General features: G+C 32.9%; 8 protein-coding genes and 1 non-coding gene across 9 annotated transcripts; 6 read left to right on the top strand and 3 right to left on the bottom strand.

Annotated features, from left to right (window-relative positions):
- Positions 1-539: 539 nt before the first annotated feature.
- TpMuguga_03g00862 (putative integral membrane protein) lies at positions 540-4,880 on the top strand (the record flags this gene model as incomplete). Its single annotated transcript, XM_757894.1, has 1 exon — positions 540-4,880. One exon carries the CDS (start codon positions 540-542, stop codon positions 4,878-4,880), a length of 4,341 nt encoding a protein of 1,446 aa, XP_762987.1.
- Positions 4,881-5,100: 220 nt separating this feature from the next.
- On the top strand, positions 5,101-9,849 carry TpMuguga_03g00861 (p150 antigen). Its single transcript, XM_757893.2, has one exon. It carries the CDS (start codon positions 5,329-5,331, stop codon positions 9,685-9,687), a length of 4,359 nt encoding a protein of 1,452 aa, XP_762986.1. The 5' UTR covers positions 5,101-5,328; the 3' UTR covers positions 9,688-9,849.
- An 85-nt stretch (positions 9,850-9,934) lies between these two features.
- On the bottom strand, positions 9,935-11,039 carry RPS5B (ribosomal protein S7). The gene is made up of 4 exons (XM_757892.2): positions 10,697-11,039; positions 10,473-10,609; positions 10,125-10,358; positions 9,935-10,093 (listed from the first exon to the last, which is right to left on the bottom strand). Exons 1-4 carry the CDS (start codon positions 10,766-10,768, stop codon positions 9,955-9,957), a joined length of 582 nt encoding a protein of 193 aa, XP_762985.1. The 5' UTR covers positions 10,769-11,039; the 3' UTR covers positions 9,935-9,954.
- Positions 11,040-11,116: 77 nt separating this feature from the next.
- Positions 11,117-12,150, top strand: TpMuguga_03g00929 (ADP-ribosylation factor family protein; the record flags this gene model as incomplete). Its single annotated transcript, XM_757891.2, has 3 exons — positions 11,117-11,515; positions 11,557-11,666; positions 11,773-12,150. The coding sequence occupies exons 1-3, from the start codon at positions 11,428-11,430 to the stop codon at positions 12,148-12,150; spliced, it is 576 nt and encodes a 191-aa protein (XP_762984.1). The 5' UTR covers positions 11,117-11,427.
- An 85-nt stretch (positions 12,151-12,235) lies between these two features.
- Positions 12,236-13,474, top strand: TpMuguga_03g00859 (Transcription initiation factor IIF beta subunit protein). Its single transcript, XM_061305805.1, has 9 exons — positions 12,236-12,375; positions 12,412-12,489; positions 12,524-12,706; positions 12,762-12,801; positions 12,831-12,886; positions 12,922-13,027; positions 13,086-13,254; positions 13,328-13,380; positions 13,419-13,474. The coding sequence occupies exons 1-9, from the start codon at positions 12,340-12,342 to the stop codon at positions 13,430-13,432; spliced, it is 735 nt and encodes a 244-aa protein (XP_061160937.1). The 5' UTR covers positions 12,236-12,339; the 3' UTR covers positions 13,433-13,474.
- Positions 13,475-14,309, top strand: MBF1C (Multiprotein-bridging factor 1c). The gene is made up of 4 exons (XM_061305804.1): positions 13,475-13,689; positions 13,722-13,767; positions 13,847-14,015; positions 14,050-14,309. The coding sequence occupies exons 1-4, from the start codon at positions 13,566-13,568 to the stop codon at positions 14,146-14,148; spliced, it is 438 nt and encodes a 145-aa protein (XP_061160936.1). The 5' UTR covers positions 13,475-13,565; the 3' UTR covers positions 14,149-14,309.
- Positions 13,844-15,796, bottom strand: FPS1 (Polyprenyl synthetase family protein). The gene is made up of 10 exons (XM_061305803.1): positions 15,435-15,796; positions 15,307-15,405; positions 15,181-15,268; positions 15,019-15,090; positions 14,744-14,961; positions 14,629-14,714; positions 14,501-14,599; positions 14,309-14,469; positions 14,253-14,278; positions 13,844-14,222 (listed from the first exon to the last, which is right to left on the bottom strand). Exons 1-10 carry the CDS (start codon positions 15,601-15,603, stop codon positions 14,167-14,169), a joined length of 1,074 nt encoding a protein of 357 aa, XP_061160935.1. The 5' UTR covers positions 15,604-15,796; the 3' UTR covers positions 13,844-14,166.
- On the bottom strand, positions 15,737-15,810 carry TpMuguga_03g00940. The gene has a single exon. It is a non-coding gene; the product is annotated as a tRNA-Ile (tRNA).
- A 640-nt stretch (positions 15,811-16,450) lies between these two features.
- On the top strand, positions 16,451-18,034 carry TpMuguga_03g00856 (uncharacterized protein; the record flags this gene model as incomplete). The annotated part of the gene is made up of 1 exon (XM_757887.1): positions 16,451-18,034. The coding sequence occupies one exon, from the start codon at positions 16,451-16,453 to the stop codon at positions 18,032-18,034; it is 1,584 nt and encodes a 527-aa protein (XP_762980.1).
- Positions 18,035-18,068: the final 34 nt, after the last annotated feature.

Raw genomic sequence — 18,068 nt, 5'->3', positions numbered from 1 at the left:
GTTTATTTTTAATTTTTTAGACCTTTAATGATGATTTTTAACTCTAAATTTATAAAGTGGATCGAATTCATTTCAACCCTCATAAAATAACCTAAAATCGGTTATAATACAAAATGTAGTTTATCTTTTTCCCCAGTAATTTTATGTACAATATAATGTGTGATCTTTCATTAGTTTCATTTTAATAATTTCAATACTTTGTATGATAGTTGATTAATTACTTCGCACTTCAACTCTTATCTTTATTTTTAAACATTGTTCTAATTTTAAAAATTGTAAAATATGATTTACTTGTCATTTATATCCTAGATTTCCTCTGGAAAATGGTATCGTATTCAACAAGAGGTAATACCCTCATCAATACTCACCTAACTTTCTTCTTTTTAGGGTTGAGTTCATTGATTATATACCCTATGCTTGATTTGAATTCTTTTGTTTACCTGAGGTTTTTAGGGATTACAATTTACGATGCCGAAAGCATTTCGTTCTTTTTAAGAAGGCTTAATTTGTCCATAGGATTAATTTTTTGCTCAATTTCTATGGCTATTGGACACGGATCTGATTGCAAGATTTGGAGTTGGATATTGTTCATTTCTTACTTTCTTTCTTCATTTTATGTATATTCTCTTTCAAACAATTATTTGTTCGTGGGCAAACTTTCTTTATTTTTCGTAGTTTTAGTTTCCTTATCATCACACGGTCTGCTTATGTCATCAGTGAAGTTAATGTTTGCGAGGGATTTTATATTTCTTGATCATAAACCACAATCTCGATTCTATGCATTTTCAACGGGCTGTTTCACTTCAGGGATACTAGTGAATATTTTAATAAAACTGAGCACTGGGAAGATTTTTTCATATTCCGATAGCCAAAATACCCTAAAAATGTACAATAGACTCTTTATATCATTCACCTTGATAGCATTAATTTGTTCGTTCCTCACATCTACGCTTAAATCCATAGAAATGAAGGATGAAGATCTCATTAGCAGTGGCCCTCCACCGCTTACTAAACCAACATTTGTTGGAAACACCTGGATTTTTTCAATTGCCTGTTTTTGTTGGTCCATGTGCCCGATGTTAAATAATCTAACCTTACCAGTTATGCATTCAGTTAAGCGAGAAGTTTCTTTCAGGCTGGAGTATTATCAATTTTTGGTTTCAGTTATAGTCTCTGCTTTATTTTACCTGTTTGACAGTTTCGATGTTCTGTCATTTAAGAAAAGAGGATACACGTACAATTCACTGTATAGGTCGATTTGTACCATGATGAAGTATAGACCGGAAGTTCCCCTAAGCCCCAAAGTAAAAAAACACCAAGACGTTCGAGAAGATGTGAATGCTTTATCCAAATCGTTGAGTGTTAGACTCTTTAGGGATGTCCAGGCTTGGCAGTCACTTCCATATGGATATTGGTGTGAATGGGAGGAATACGACAATTTTGATATTAATCGCCTTCTGAATGCATTGACAATTTATTGCACTATCACAGATATTAGAGATGAGGAGCCCTTTAACCCGGATGAGTACTTTAAGCTTGGCTGTACCCGCCTTACTCACCCAAAAGAACATTACAAAACAATTAAAAAAAACAAGTACATTTTATTATGGCTAATTTGTTCACTTGTTAACTATTTAAATGTATTAAGTTCCAAGTTGGATGATATTTTTAAATCCTGTACTTCTCCATCTGTATGCTGTTTATCAGTAATCATTTTCGTATGTTGTTGCTGTAAACCAAAATGTACTTTAAATATTCTTGCCTGTAGCGGAACTTGCTGTTGCAGTAAAGAAATTTGCGATGAAATTAAAAATTACATGAAGAATGCGATTACAGCAACTGTTGAGGACTGTAATGCACTACTTTACGACATCAACACCTGTCCTTTATTATTAGATAGCTTGGACGACGTAGATTATGACCAGATGCTAGATTCTCTTTCTATATTAGAGGAATTCCTAATGAGATTTATTATTTGTATGATTTATGGCAGACTTATTGACGAGTATTTGATACTTCACAAATATATGAAGTGCATTTGTGATAGACTAAGAATTGTTTGCAGTAAATTCAGGGAAGGCTGTAACTGTGAACACAAACGAGAACCAGAAAAACCTGATGATAAACCTATTAAATGTAGTTGTACTATGTACTGCAAGATGATCAGATGTATTAGTACCTTACATTTAAAGCAGAAGAAAGTTTCTGATATATTCAGAGGCAATAACCTCGAGAATATTATTGACGTAATGCCTCCAATGTCGATTTCTAGAGCAATTATACTCCTGGCTTCATTTTTTGGAGAGTTCATGTGTTCGGATTTTCTACAAGAAAAGGCAACCTGTAAGTGTACAGAAGATTTGAAAAATTGTTGTTGCATAGGACAGTCGACGTGTTTTTGTTGCAGATATAACTCGAGAGTTGATGATATATTGACTCTCATTGAATTGGCCATTCAAACTCCGACAGATTCTGATTCTATATTGGCAAATGTGATATCAGTTCTAGCTAGTTTTTCATCATTCAAATATCCATCAATGTTTCACGATGGCATATATTATATTGAGGGAATACCCCCGTCTGTTGACTCTGGTACTCAACCTTCCGAGGCTAACGTCTTAACAGTGTTTGCAGGAATATATTCACAATTTTCCAATCTAATGAATAGCTTGTTACCACCAGGCCATATAAGATCGAGTTCTTGTTCCTTTTGTTTAAACGAGGCTGGATTATGCCAATGTTTGAGGAATTTACTATCCGATATGAGAGAAGTTTGTTGTATGATTGATAAAATAACTAATGAGATTGGTACATCGAATGTTTCTGTTTGTTTCATTGTTGACTATAATAAATTAGACTGTTACTACAAAAGGTTAAATTGCTCAGCTCAAAAATTAAAAAATTGTTCTGAATCTGTCAGTAAATGCTGTGGAACTGGTGTTGGCACAAACGGTTGTACTAATGGAGAAAAGCTTGGTGAATTTATTAAATGTTTATGTGATTCTGTATCTACTACTGCTGATCTCGTTACTGAATTGAACGAACAATCTAAAAAAAGTATTAAAGCACTTAGCGAATCTTTGAAACCCCAATTGAATGAATTGAATTCAAAGAATATTAATATGTACAAGTCAATTAGAGGAACAAGAATGGGCATGCTGATTAAGCCAAGTAAATCCCTTTCTAAGATGATCACATATTACAAAAAGACAATTATAGGAAGAGTGTCAGATTACAAGAGGTGGGAGTTCTACCTATTTTTCCTGTCAACATTCGTTTGTTTATTTTTAATTTATCTTTCAAGGCTGATGCCGTATTTGAGGAATATTCCCAACAAGACTAAATTTATGTATATAATTATAATTTATTCCTTTGTCACATCATACTTCTTTAACTCCTCGTTTGGATTCCTATCAACCTTCGACAGCGACAGTGCTTTTTATATATCGCTGGCCATTGTGCTTGGAATTATCCTGTCGATTGTATATTCATGGTTGACACAATGGTTTAATTATCGAATGTTTCTGTACGAGCAGTTTGTGGATTTGTACTCGAGGTTCAGATTACTGTTTCCAGGCTCCAAGTACCTTAATTCGCCGACACTATTCTGGTGGATTGAGGGGTTCGTGTCCTTCATAAAGATGGATATGCTTTCAATGTATAATATGTTCACAATATCAAAGGAGAAGGACATATACCACCCGTTTAACTTCGGTTTTACGTCAAAACTAAATATAGAATACAACTTGGTCGAGTCGAATTCACACATTTACACAGAGGAGCAGTGCTTGGAAAATATCAAGTCCTCAGTTTTTGACAAAAAGGTTCTTGAGCTTCAAGCTCTCTTAGATTACAGATCCTTTTACCATCTCCACCACACAGACTACTCATTTATGGTGATAACTTCCCAGAATAAAGTTAATTACCCAATTGACTTACTTTACCATGCCTGGTGTCTGGGTTCCAGGGTGTCTGAGTTCACTGACAGGTTACATCGCCTGAGAGAATGTGCAATTAAGGCGATTGAAAAGGAGGTTCAACTCCAGGCCCAGACAAATGCTTATGACCTGGGCTCCATAAACAAGTTGAAGTACTTCTTTGAATTCCAAAATAAATGCTTGCTAGAAGCCCCAAAACTGTCACTAATTGATTCAAGTAATAGAACACACAAGCATTTCCTTACAGTACAAGCTAGAAAGTTAGTTAAATTGTACCAAAAGTCATATTCTGATAAGTGGAAGGTGTACTTCCAAACACTATACTCAAAAGAGTTCGTAGATCCTGAGGCTTCAACCAGTACCCAAAAGCCTAGAAGTAAGAGGGATGGGAGAAAGATTTCGCTTCCTGATATATTTCAAAAAATGCCAATGGAGGTATTTTTGAAGTCATATCATGATTGGAGATCCAAGAAGCTGAGAAACTGCGATACTGTTTTTGGCCACAACGACCTTTGCAAAGTTATAGTGACTAAAACATGTGAGGAGTTTGAAAAAGTAGCTTTTGCGCACAACGAAGTCCCAGAGGTCATGAATGAGTTCGTAAAGTTTGCTTTAACTTCGTTTACAGTGAAAGATACACCTGCAAACTTTGAAATAATTAAACTTTTGTCAAAACAGAGCAAGTTTACAGAAAGTAAGGATGTGAGATCAATACTGGATAAGATATCAGAATTAATCAGATCTCACACTTTCGGTGTTAGATCTTCAGTTATAAAAGATCTTCTAAGCATTTGTAAGAACATTGACATGGAAAAGACCATGATATATAATGTTTTCAACTATGACAGGTTCCTAATAGGAGAGTGGATCCGTTGGCAAGGACTTCACATATCTGGTGATTTGGTAAATATGCTAAGAGTTATTAATGTTTTAAATGATTAATTTTCGGATTACTCATTAAAAACTATTTTTAAATACTTATATATTTAGAGTTAATTAACGAAATGTGTAACAGAACGTGAAGATAATTATCACAACCTAAATCTGTGTAAAACAATTCAGATATTTTACAAAAACTACATAATAACGTATTATGACATTAAGAACAAGTAAGATCAGGATGTTACATATAATAATATGTCTAGAATATAAAAAAGAATTCTAAACTTTTGGTTCACTACACATGTTGATGGGGAGTAAAACTTAAATTTAGGGAAGATCTTTTACAAATCATCTATATTATGAAAACCTATTGGTTTCAAAGTATGACAGAAATGTGTAAGTAATATTAGTCACTAGGAATAATAATTTTTTAAAGATCTAATTCCCCACTTCAGCCTTCATACAAATCTACAAATTATGAATTGTATTCTTAATATTTTTGTTATGTATGGCTTCGAAACTTGTTGGCCTGATCATCTTTGCCGTTTTTTTAAACGCGACCTCCGCAATCAAAAATATTACCTTAAATATAGGTAGATACAAGCCAGATCAAGATCCTACCAAACCCGCTCCAAATCCTTACAAAATATTCGAATTCAGTCCTAAGGCAGGCAAAAAACTATCCAGAGCTGTTCTTGGACCAATATTAATTTATGAAGATCTTACACTAAAATGGCGCATTGTATCTTTACATCTTGAAACTTTAAACTTAGTTCCTCAGATAGCTAAACTTATCCTAACAGATGGAGCAAATCAAGAGATTTTATATTACAAATGGGAAAAACACGGTTTTGTCAAAGAAACATATGAAAATCATGCTTCTTATAAATTCATTTTAACTAATAACGCACTTGTAGCTTCGACGCCATATCTGGATGTAAGCAGACAAATAAACTTTATGGTTTTTGATACATCTATCGGAATTTTCAATGAAGTTCCTATAACAACAGTCAAACCTAAAGATGGCTATACTATGCATCATATTATTTCCGGAAACGATTCTTTAATAAAATCTGAAGAGCCCGTCCTATCTATTAGCGGTTATAGAATGGGTGATCAATTTAAAACAATAGAAGGAAAATTTGAGTCTCCCAAACCAACAGTATATTGGGTTTTAGAAGAAAAAACATGGATACAATGTGATCATCAAAAATTTTTAGAAAAAAGTAAAAAATACCATGAAGACTATCTTAAAACACAGCTTGTTCCAACAACCACTCCAACTCCTGTTATTCATGGTCCTTTACCTACTCCTCCTTCTATTCCGGAGGGCCCCGATCTTTCCTATACTTTATTACATCCGAAGATAACACCACCAGATCCAACTTTACTGGATCAAATTGTCGTAACTACTCCAATGGAAAGACCCTCAACCCCTTTGGCTTTTGTTCCTCGTACTCCACCATTTCCAAATTCGGTGGTGATTGATTTAAATAAAATCGGTACATCATTCACTGTAGACTCTGCAAACAAGAATGACTATCAGGTTCTTACAGTTCACCCTAATGAAGGAATTTCAGTTTTTGAGGTTGTGGAAACAGGATACACACTTTGGCATAATAGAAGAGAGGCTAGGTTGGTTAAGATAGAATTGTTCTTAAGAAGCAAATTGATTGTATTGGTGACCATATTCATCAACAGAGCTGGTCTTAGGAGACTTTATTTCGCCAGAAATTTTGGACGACTTTATGCTTGCTCCCAACAGGACTTTAAACAACTATTTGAAGATTGGAAGACTGGACCTAATTTTGATAATAGTATTTCATTTTCTACTCACTTGTCTAATAACTCGCAACTCTTTAACAAGTTTGACATGCTTCATGATGGAGTATACTATTCTTCTCCTGTTCCCTTACAAGGTTACGGTTTTGTTAGATTAAATCACGGCATTCATGAAGTTTTTCAGGAGCCAGGTGAAACATGGACCCATGTTACTATGCACTCATTTAATTCAACAAACGTTTTGGTGACTATAGGTGTATTTAAAGATGGCCAACAAACTGAAAAATATTTCGATTCTAAAGGAGTTTTGGTTCCATTGGATTACCAAGGCTTCAGCAACCAGTTCTTTCAGTTTCAATCTGAGATTCATCTCCAAGCTAACGTTATGTTTGATTTAAGAAAAGAAATAAAGCACTCATATATTCGTCAAAACGGAGATGAGGTTAATATTATTCCTTTAAGTGGTTATCATGTCAGATATGTAAATTATGGAAAAGTTATTATGTGGTCGTCATTTACAGATAGATGCACATCAATTCAATTTCATTTTGACAATTATCTAAAGAGCATTGTGCTGGTAAAATTAATCATTAATACTAATAACTTAACCATCTTCCAATTTTTCAGGGTTGTTGGAAATAGCGTTTTCAGAGTAGGGACTGAAGCAGAATTTTCTTTCTTGGTTCAAAGACATTTACATAATCATAAAAATGATAATCACAGAGCCTTGACAGAAGCCGCTCAATCGCACGATCCTAATACCAATTACAATCCACAAGTCCTTGATCTATCTACTTATAGTCAGAATTTAACTCAATATTCCAGATTTGATGAATATATTTTCAGGACAATTTTCATTCCGAATAATGGTTCTAGATTTCATGAGATTAAATTTGGGAATCAAACTTTATGGACTTCAAGTTTAGCAAATGGAGTCTGTCTTAAGGTTGCTGCATACTACCATGAAGGTGTTTTGAAGTTGGTCAAAATTTTTTCATATTTAAATGGAACTGAGCATATTGACTATATTCTTTACAATGACGGGCTTGTTGAAATAATAGGTGAGGAAATTTTCCAGGCTGTCATAATTAGCCTAAAATCTGCCTTTGACTCCACTATTATCGCAGTGGACCCCAATGTAGTTATTTTGGACTTGACAAATGCCGGAAATTATAATCCAGTAGCTGATAGAACTCACAGGCTAGTCACTATTAGCTACAACAATAAAAACGCACATTTTAATATTCTCACTTTCGGCCCTGAGATTATGTGGGTTGCCGCAGATTTCGAGCTTGCTTCTCATGTCAGGGTCTATTATTATGAACATCGACCAATTTTAGCTGAATTGAAATTATCACAGCCAAAAAGTGTCACGAAACACCTTTCACATTTTAATCGTTCATGGCACATCTTGAATTCTAACGGTTTTGAGAGTTTAATTAATCGTGTACGAGGTTATGAGTATCTTAGGCAAAGGTTTACACTTCCCAGTTTAGGCGAAAGCACCGAATTTGATGATAATATAGTAATAATTGACAATTTAATTGTTAGATCGTTTTTTTCAAAATTGAAGTTAATGGCATCTCTTTTCTACTTTAGGTCTAGGGTTTATTGTCCAAGTTTATATTCATATATACACAGCATGTACGTGTGTTATCACGATTCTCTTCCAAAGCTTCTAGCTTTTAAAGAGGTTTCTATTTATGGTTATACATTTAGCCACTTTTTAGTATTCAGAAATGGCTGGAGACCCGTTCCTTATTCTAAATACTTACAGTTTTTCCAGTATTATAGACATACGATTCCTAAGAATTCTGTCAAGCCTAGCTCATTTGACTACGATATATCATCGGGAGATCCTAGGGTGCATGTTACCAAAATGGATGAAACTGTTACTTGCTACAAACATCAGCTTTCTGATACTCAACAATCTCTGAGTTCTGTTAGTTCCCAAGGGACAGTTATTTGGACTGCTCCTAAACACATAAATCTCCGAAGTTTCTTTATTTACATGCATGATGATATTCCTTTACTTGCTCGACTTGAAGAAGAAGATTACAGTCACGAAAAGGAGGATATTTTCATGAGACTAGAGGGAGATCAATGGAAGGAGATTGATTTTCATGTATTTACCGCAGAATATGCTGAGCTTGCACAACAAGCTTTAATTACAGCGGCACCATTACCACCAGAAACTGGCGCACCAACACCAATGGAAGTTTCACATACAACAGATCAACAGGCAATGGATACTTCAGAAATTTTAGAATTCATAGACCAATCGGCACTTTTAGAAACAATGCCAGAGGCGACAATGGATACTTCCCAACCAACTTCATCTCCGACCACTGCGCCTTCTTCTCATTTGGCAGATACTATTTCTACTGCTCCTGTGGAATCTACTTCTGAACAACCCACTGGACAACCTTCTGGACAACCCACTGGACAACCTTCTGGGCAACCTACTGGGCAACCCACTGGACAACCCACTGATAAGCCTATAGGACAACCTACTGATAAGCCTATAGAACAAACTACTGATAAGCCTATAGAACAACCCGCAAAAAAATCTAAATTAGAACCCACACCAACACCCACACCCAAACCCACAGCATCTGAACAACCTTCAGCACCTGGAGAACCTACCCCTGATGCTCCTGAAACAACTCAGGTTCCTGCACATTTAATCCTTGATTTATCAGGACCTTTCGATAGTGTTAGATTTACTTCTGGAACGGGGGTTCACAATAATTACGCAAAATTTCATGACGTTGAATGCAAAGCAAATAATCCAGTGGTTTATATAAAGGCTGGAGACAAAACTGTTTGGTATTGTGGTCATCCATTAGGATCTTGTATTAGGGTCAGATCATTTTTGAAGGATGAGGCTCCTTTTCTTGTTCAGATTTTGGTAAAGACAAACACGAAAGGAAAGAAGCTTCAATTTGCAGTTCGCGGTGAAGATGGTAATTGGGGCCCATGTAATGAGGATGTTTTTAATTCAACTTTGAATGACATTGTTAAACATCATAAATCTCTAACCAAAGCTAAATCTAAGACTAAATCAAAATCTTCAGGAACTTAATCATTGTATCATATTCCAAAGATGTTTTTACATGACTTTGGGCTATAATTTAAAATGATTTGGCCATACTGACATGATTTCAAATTTTAAGTACTGTAATATAAAACCACTGTAGCTACAAAGCTTAATGCATGATTTCCTTAAACTTTAATCTTATTCATACCTTTTATTTCACTTATTTACCCAGCTTTATTCAGTATAAATTGTAGATATTATCCACTCACTACATTAATTATACATATATGTATTGATATAAATCAAATTAAATTATCTGTTGGCCTTAGCAACGCGTTCAATTTCATCCTTCTTCTTGATTGCGTAGGACGAGGGTGACTCCTTGGCACAGTTAATGATCTCGTCCGCCAGACACTCGGCGATGGTCTTGATGTTTCTAAATGCTGCGTTCCTAAAGAAAACTGATATGAAAGATTAATTACCTTGCCCCAGTGCAAATGAGGTAAATTGCTTGATTTACACGCCTCAACGGCGAAACATCAACTGCTTGACGTCTGACCACACCTGCTGACCCTATTCTGGTGGAATCTTCACGTGGTCCTCCGTTTTTAACTGCGTCTACGAAGACCTGTACTGGGTTTTTATCGGTCATGACATGTATGATTTCGAATGCGTGGTTTACGATCCTTATGGCTTTGAGCTTCTTTCCGTTATTCCTGAGAGAAATTATAATTATATTTATTATGTAATCAGATAGGGGCGAAAGATTGCTTTCATCGCCATACGGCTTATTAACTTTCAATCATCATATTATTGTGTGTTCAACATACCTTCCATGCATCATCATTGAGTTGACTAAGCGCTCGACTATTGGGCATTGTGTTTTCCTGAATCTTTTCTTTTGGTATCTTCCAGCGGTATGTGGAGTGAAAACTCTTGCTTTGCCTTGTATTGCAATGCAATCCACCTGAGCAAATAAATTATAAAATTATCTACAAGATTAGACTGATAGACAAACAAAAAATGAAAAAGTATATTTATAAAATCAACGTACCAATGATAAATCTGTAAGACTGACGTCATCGTATGTCCATTTACGGAACAGGGCGACTTCTGTGTTTGTCATTTTTTATCAAAGTAATATACGAATCTTCAATTATGATATAACAAAACCAATACTAATATTATCGAGAGCTAATATTCTGATATTTTCATAAATATTCACAATTGAAAGATCAATTTGTTATGAATTTTGTGAAAAGTAAATCCCAATATTGTGATTCAACCCTTCGTAAACGAGGTAAAGCATAAAATAGAAAATATCTTTATAAATATTCTATAAAACTATAAAAATGACAAATTAGAAGAATATACTAATGAAAACCAGTAGAAGATCAGTTGCCTTTTCACCCGATTTTAAACCCTACAATAATACAACACATATATCAATGATTTTAGCGCTTAATTATTTTAACTTCACCATATGCGTTGATAACATCCAAAACATGTCAAAACTTATCATTTTATTACTCTTACATTTATATTTCTCCACAAATTACCCGTTTTTCACCCATTTCAAGTTTTAATTTTAATAATTCTATCTTCATTATCATTTTTCATCATATAAAATTTGATTTCTCTTAAACTACATATTACTTTCTTTATTTTGGTCATCTTTATATATTTTATTCACCCATATATAAAGTACCTAACTCACTCATTAACACATATTTTATATTTATTAATATTCATTAATTTATTTTAATATTTAAATTTGTATGATAAATGAAAAAATCTTCAACTATACACATATTTTTATGTGGATTAAAGGGCTCGGGAAAGACTCTATTGCTCTATAAAACTCTCATTCCAAGTTTGTGGATTTACACATTTATTTTACGTAAAAACTTTTAGAATGGGAAAATACAAACTCAGAAATAAAGCCTACACCTTTATATAATTATGAAGAGCTTAAACATAACGGGAAAACTCTAGGATTATGGGATTTCAGTGGAGACCTTGTTGTATACACATTCATAAAAATTATATACATACGTTTAGAAAACCTTTTTAAATAGTTCACATCCACTAATCATATTATTTACATAAAGTATTGATATTTAATTTTAGGTAAGGAATATTCCGAATTTTGTGAGCAGACAAGTGGAAGTTAAAGGTGTGGTTTTTGTTGTAAATATATTGGATATGAATGAATCTAAGAACACTGAAGTTATAAATTGGATGTGTTCCTTAGAATCTGAGAGTTCATTATCTTATTCGCGATTTGTTGTGATATTCAATGGAGCAAATGATTTATTTCGAGGAGAAAACTATGATAATTTTATGAAAAAATTAGAGCCTATAAGGTCGAGACTAGGGCCAAGAATAATGTGTAAAAATGTTAACACAATTAAGGGTTTGGATGATCCAGGCTGGCCAATAGTTCTGGATTTCATAATTTCGCAACCTTCTAATCCTAGCAAAAAATCGAATAAGTCCAAACAATAATATTTTCATGAATTTGTAATAAAATTGTGATATGTGTTTTATATTTTAAGGAATAATTGCCACATATTATTCTTACTACCATATAATTTTATTTATCCTTATTCTTGTATTTTGTTATTTTATTCGTAAATTAATACATGTTTAATTAGTTAATTATGTTTTAAAATAAATTGATTTTTGTATTTTATCATGGAAACTAAAATTCCTGACATAACTTTGCTCAAAGTATTTTTTTACTTAGAATCTCTTTTATATGATCAGGTCCCTAAATTTTTGGCACTTCAGTGGAGAAACAGTGAAAATCACTCCATCATTGGCAATTGTAGACGGAATGAATTGGTACACATACCTATTTAACGTGTAAATATTCTAGGGCGAATTAGAAGAATTTAGAGTGAACTGTGAGGGTGAATTTCGGTTCTTTAAATGTAGAAAAACTACATTATCCAATCCTGTTGCTGTACAAATCGACCCTAAATCATCAAATCTGAGATTTATCGGTAAACTTTCAGAATGTTTGACTATTTTTCCTTCTTTGGACCAGGCCTATAAACGGGTAATTTTTATTCACTTATATCAATATTGACCCTTGTTAACATTTTAATTTACAGAAACTCAAGGAACGCCATATTTGTACAAACGTTAAAAAACGTATCTAATAACATTTATATCATCTTTAGCAAGGAGCACAACTGATGAAACTAGAGAGGATCCATCTTTTGATTCTTCTGAAACTGTAAACCCTCAAAATTTATTGACTTAATGCTTCAGATTTTCAAATATTATAATCCAAAAACAACGACAGTTGCTGGATTGATGTCAGATGATGGTTCACGCCCTCTTGAGGATACTCCGTATAACCGTTCTAGAGCCAAAAGTAAGCTACATCAAATTATTATCTCCCAATTATTAAACAAATAAACAAAATACATTAGGCAAAAAATTACCAACAATGGATCCTGATGAGTTGAAACTGAAAATTTTCAAAATATTCGAGTCGGAGGAAGCAAAAGATGGGATTCAACTCAAGAGGGTTGTTCAACTCACAGGTCAACCCTTACAAAATGTCAAATCAGCTGTTGAGGAGATAGCTATTCAAAAGAGGTATTTAATCAACAAATATTTATATATATCATTGAACATATAATTTATTTATTTTTTTAAATAAAATTTCAAGGCGTCCTACTGATTATAAATTGGTCTATCGTCTAAAGGATCTATACACCTCAGGTTGTAAAATCAATTTTAATAAGTTATTTTCATTTTAGATCCCACCAAATGATATCAAATAATTTTAATTTATTTTAACTCAATATATGATCCACTACAATTCATGTGATGATCTATGGTGTTTTTCTCCTTATTATTTTACTTTTATTTTATTTTTTAATGGTTTGTATAATTCAACATTAGTAATGTCATATCAAGATTGGAAGCCAGTAGTTTGGACTAAACATGAGAATTTCAAGGGCCCTAATAAGGAATCTGCCCTTAACAAGGCCCGGCGTGCTGGAGTAGAGCTTGATACTCAGAAGAAATGTAATTTTTAAATTTTAATTAAATTATTTTAGTTCTAGGAGGTCAAAACAAGACAACTAAATCATTTCTACCGCCTAAGTATGTTATTCTTTGCTAATTAGGATTTTGATCCTGATTTATATAATATTTTCAAACATTAAACTTATTATATTTGTAGCGCTGCAAAAATTGAGAATGAAAATGAATCATTTCACATCGAGAGGGTTTCATTTGCTTTTCGCACCGCTTTACAAAAGGCCAGGATGGCCAAGAACATGACTCAACTTCAGCTGGCTCGAGCAATAAATGAAAGTGAAAGTTTAATAAAGGAATATGAGAACGGAAGTGTATGTTTATGTATTTTATAGATTAAAATAATAGGGGATACCAAATGGCCAGGTGGTCCAAAAGTTGAACCGAGTTCTCGGCGTAAAATTACCTCCTTCAAGAGAATCCAAGTCTAAATCTCTTGAATTATGATTCCACACTGTATTTGTATCACTTTGACCTATTTCTAATGAGTTCTAGACACCACTTTAAAACGGTTTTTATTCCTACTTTCTCTTAATTTTTCTATAATTTACCTTGGTTATCTATTTCATCAATCTCACTAAAATATAATTTTTTCACCGTGTAATACCTGTTAATCTTATTTTCAGCGTATGTTGTGTATTTTAAAAAGTGTTTGTCTAACTCCAGCTCCTTATAAACATTCTTTACCGCTTCCACCTTTGAATCGTCGTTATGGCCTATATTTTCTTTAATCAGATTCTTTTGCTCATCTGATGCGATATTTAAGGCCTAATGAAATTTATTATTAAATATTTAATACTTGACAAAGAAGCCAGGAGCATTTTTTAGTCTGAATGTCAGTTCCGTTTTTGCCAAAATCCTCTGGATCTCCATAACAGTCAAGATAATCATCTTGTGCCTACAGACATTAAAAGATTGAAAAATTACTTGGAACAATGTTCCGATAAGGACTGATATTGACTCAACTTTAGAATAAAACAGGTTAGACAGTTCCACGCCGCTTAACACCATGCCTAGGATGTGTTACGACTTTTGAAATTACCTAATTTTAGTGGCAGAAAGAATGAATAATAGGACGTTTTATTCTTACAAATTTCAGCAAATAGCTTAGTTGCCTCATTAGAATCTTGAAACAACCTATTAGTGTTGGACTCGTAGATATCAAGGTGTTGGCCCAGTATTGTGGTCATTGAAATTCTGTTGAATGTTTCAACTATTTCCAGAAAGTTTTTGGTATCCTTTAATGTTTTGAATAGTATTCTGATTGAGATTATTAGTGTGTGATTTGGACTATGTAACAAATATTAAAATCCTCACCGGTAGATCAGGGTATAAAGGAACATTACATCGTTTATGGCGTTTTCAACTCCTATTGTTGGAACCAGATACCTAATACAAAATAAATTAACTACGTTAGAAACGGTAATATCATAAGTGTGTAAATATGTGTAAGATTATAATGTTGTGTGTTTCAATTACCAGCATGTGTTGGAGCGTCTTTTAAGGCTTTTGTCAATTATATCATCAGCAACAAGAAAGGACGTTTGCAATAACTCAACACACCAGGCTAAAATAAATTGTTTATATGATTTAAACTACACATACCAGCTATTAATGTTTGAGTCGTAAGATTCTCAGGAATGTTGGTACCACAGAGTGATTTAACGGTTGACATCAACATTGTTCCTCTCAGCATCTTCCCTCCTAAAGTATTTTTAAGTATGAAGGCACACCTTGTAAATTATACTGAATAGCGTATGAGTAATATAGAAGGACGTTCTGAGATAGGCCATAAGTTTTCAATTCATCTATCGAAAGTTCCAAAAACTTGGGAAAGAAATCCTTTAACTGGTCACTACACCTATGAATATCATCGGTTGTGAGATTATAAGAAGATTCCATATTTTTGGATGAATACCACTACACTACCCAAACAACTCTATTTACTGGGCTCTTATTAGGTTTTAACTTTATTATAATCAAAGATTTCATTTATTTATTAAAAAATAATTTAAAAAATAAAATTAAAAAAGTGTGGTCCCAGGCGGTTTCGAACCGCCGACCTTACGGTTATTAGCCGTACGCTCTAACCAACTGAGCTATAGGACCTCAATTAACATCACATTTTTGAATTCAAGTCAAATTATTCCATAAAACAATTAAATTAAATATATTTAATTATATTTTACATCTTTTAATAAATATACTCTTATATTATTTTAACATGTAATATGGAATCCAGAGTATTGGGTTGATTTACCTTACGATTATATTCACTATAATGGGATTAACAAATAATACAATCCTTCTATTTCATTTAAGTATATTTTAAATTATATTATTTTTAAGTTTATTTATGATTATTATCTCAACTTTTAATCCTTAACTGGCTGGGATAAAATTATAATACCATTTATGTCTAAATTCATTCAACATTTTTTACACATTATTTCTACAAAAACATAAATAACATATATTTTTATTAAGGGATTCATGAATACATTCTTAGAATTATCTAACCTAAATAATACATGTTTTATGTTTTATATACTTGGCTAGCTGTTTGTTTAGGGGCATATCTATTCATCATTCACTTGAACCAGTTAAATATTTATTCAAACTAATCATAATATTGTTATTTGTTGTTAATTATGTTATTTAAGCTTTTGTCTTTGTAATTTTCACTATTTTTTTAAATGTATTATTAATATTTGTTTTAAATACTTACACATTTTTTTTATTGTTTGTAATGTCACTGTTCTTACTAAAATTTAACTTTTTTTATTTGTTAATTTCTATTTTACTGCAAGGTGTAGTATTTCAACCTTGTAATTCCCTTAAGGAAGTTGTTAATTTAGATATTAAGTCAAATTCACTCAACGAAGATATTAAAAAGATATCCAAGTTCAGAAAATGGACAACTTTTAAGGTTATAGATCCAGCAAACAAGAGAATTGGGGAGGTAAAATATGGAGAAATAGTTATAATGAAGGATACCAAAGACGATATATCGGAAAGGATTGTTTACTTCAAAGTATTAAGACGTATATTAGAAAAATACATCATAAAAGTAGTGACAATTATAAACGATGTTCCTCGTACTGACGAGTTCATAATAATAGACACGGAATTTGACAAAAAATGTATAAAAATAGTTAGGGAACCCATTGACGTAAACATTGGAAGGATTGACAAAACTGTACTTAAGGTAAATAATACCATAGAAGGATGGACTGAATATGCTATAAGGAATGAAATTACAACGCAGTATAGAATGGGTAGTATATTCGAAGGAAATACAGTGATAGTTTCAGATTCATCAAATACCAATATCAGATTAAGGTATTTACACGTATCACGACATGTTGGATACGGAAATATAATGCATCTGTGTATTCCATTTCTGAAAAATTCCTATCCGAAAATAGTCAGGGTCTTTACTTATTACAATGAGGGTGAGAGATCATTTGATGAGTATGTACAAACGCTTAGAAATGGAGTCAAAGTATACACTGAACTGGTTAGAAGGTCTGCTAGTTTAGATTTATCATCGAAAAATAGAAAGTATATTAAAAAAACCAGAACTGAATCAGATAATTATTTGTACCTGATTTCTGACAAGTATAAAAATTGGTGGAAAATTGGGAAAGTAACTAACAAATCATTATTAATTATAGATGATGACGAGAGTGTAAGATTGAGGAGTGTTTATACTCATATAGATGATTTGATTTATGAATTTGTGGAGGTAAAGACCTGTTACAAAAGGGGTGACTGCAAAAAATGTAAATACGTATTAGAGGATAATAAATACAGAGAATCTACTTGTAAATTAGATATGGATGACTTGAAAGAAAGTGCTTCCAGCGGAAACGTGTTCTCCTCAGACGATAAACTTTCTAATACTAACAATCAGGACAAATATATGAAGGGTATAGTCTCATTCGATAAAGGAAAGACATCTACTAATGATATAGTTGTTGACGTGATGAATCCTACTTCAAACCACTTTACAATAGATATGTTACCATCGTCAAACGGGTTGTTTTTTTCACTAAATAAAGAACTAATGGGCAAAGATAATTATCTGAGAATAACCAAGGGAGACAAATCACTTGTAAATGTACATTTGTATAAAACATCTGAGGTAGAGTTTATAGTAAAAATGGGAGAAAATGAAGAACCAAGGGTATTAATGTGGGTTAAATGCGGCATGGAGCTTTTCAAGGACAATGAAGTCATAGTTATAGACTCTCTTAGGAATCGAGCAATGTATATGTCAAACAAAATAGACTCAAAGGTGAAAGAGTTTATTGATAATATCATAAACTAATGGATAATGCACATCATAATTAGATAAGTTAATA

Source organism: Theileria parva (assembly GCF_000165365.1).
Source record: "Theileria parva strain Muguga chromosome 3 map unlocalized ctg_531, whole genome shotgun sequence".
Lineage (NCBI taxonomy): Eukaryota > Apicomplexa > Aconoidasida > Piroplasmida > Theileriidae > Theileria > Theileria parva.
The sequence above is the reverse complement of the archived record's forward strand: the minus strand, read 5'-3'. Positions and strand labels throughout refer to the sequence as shown.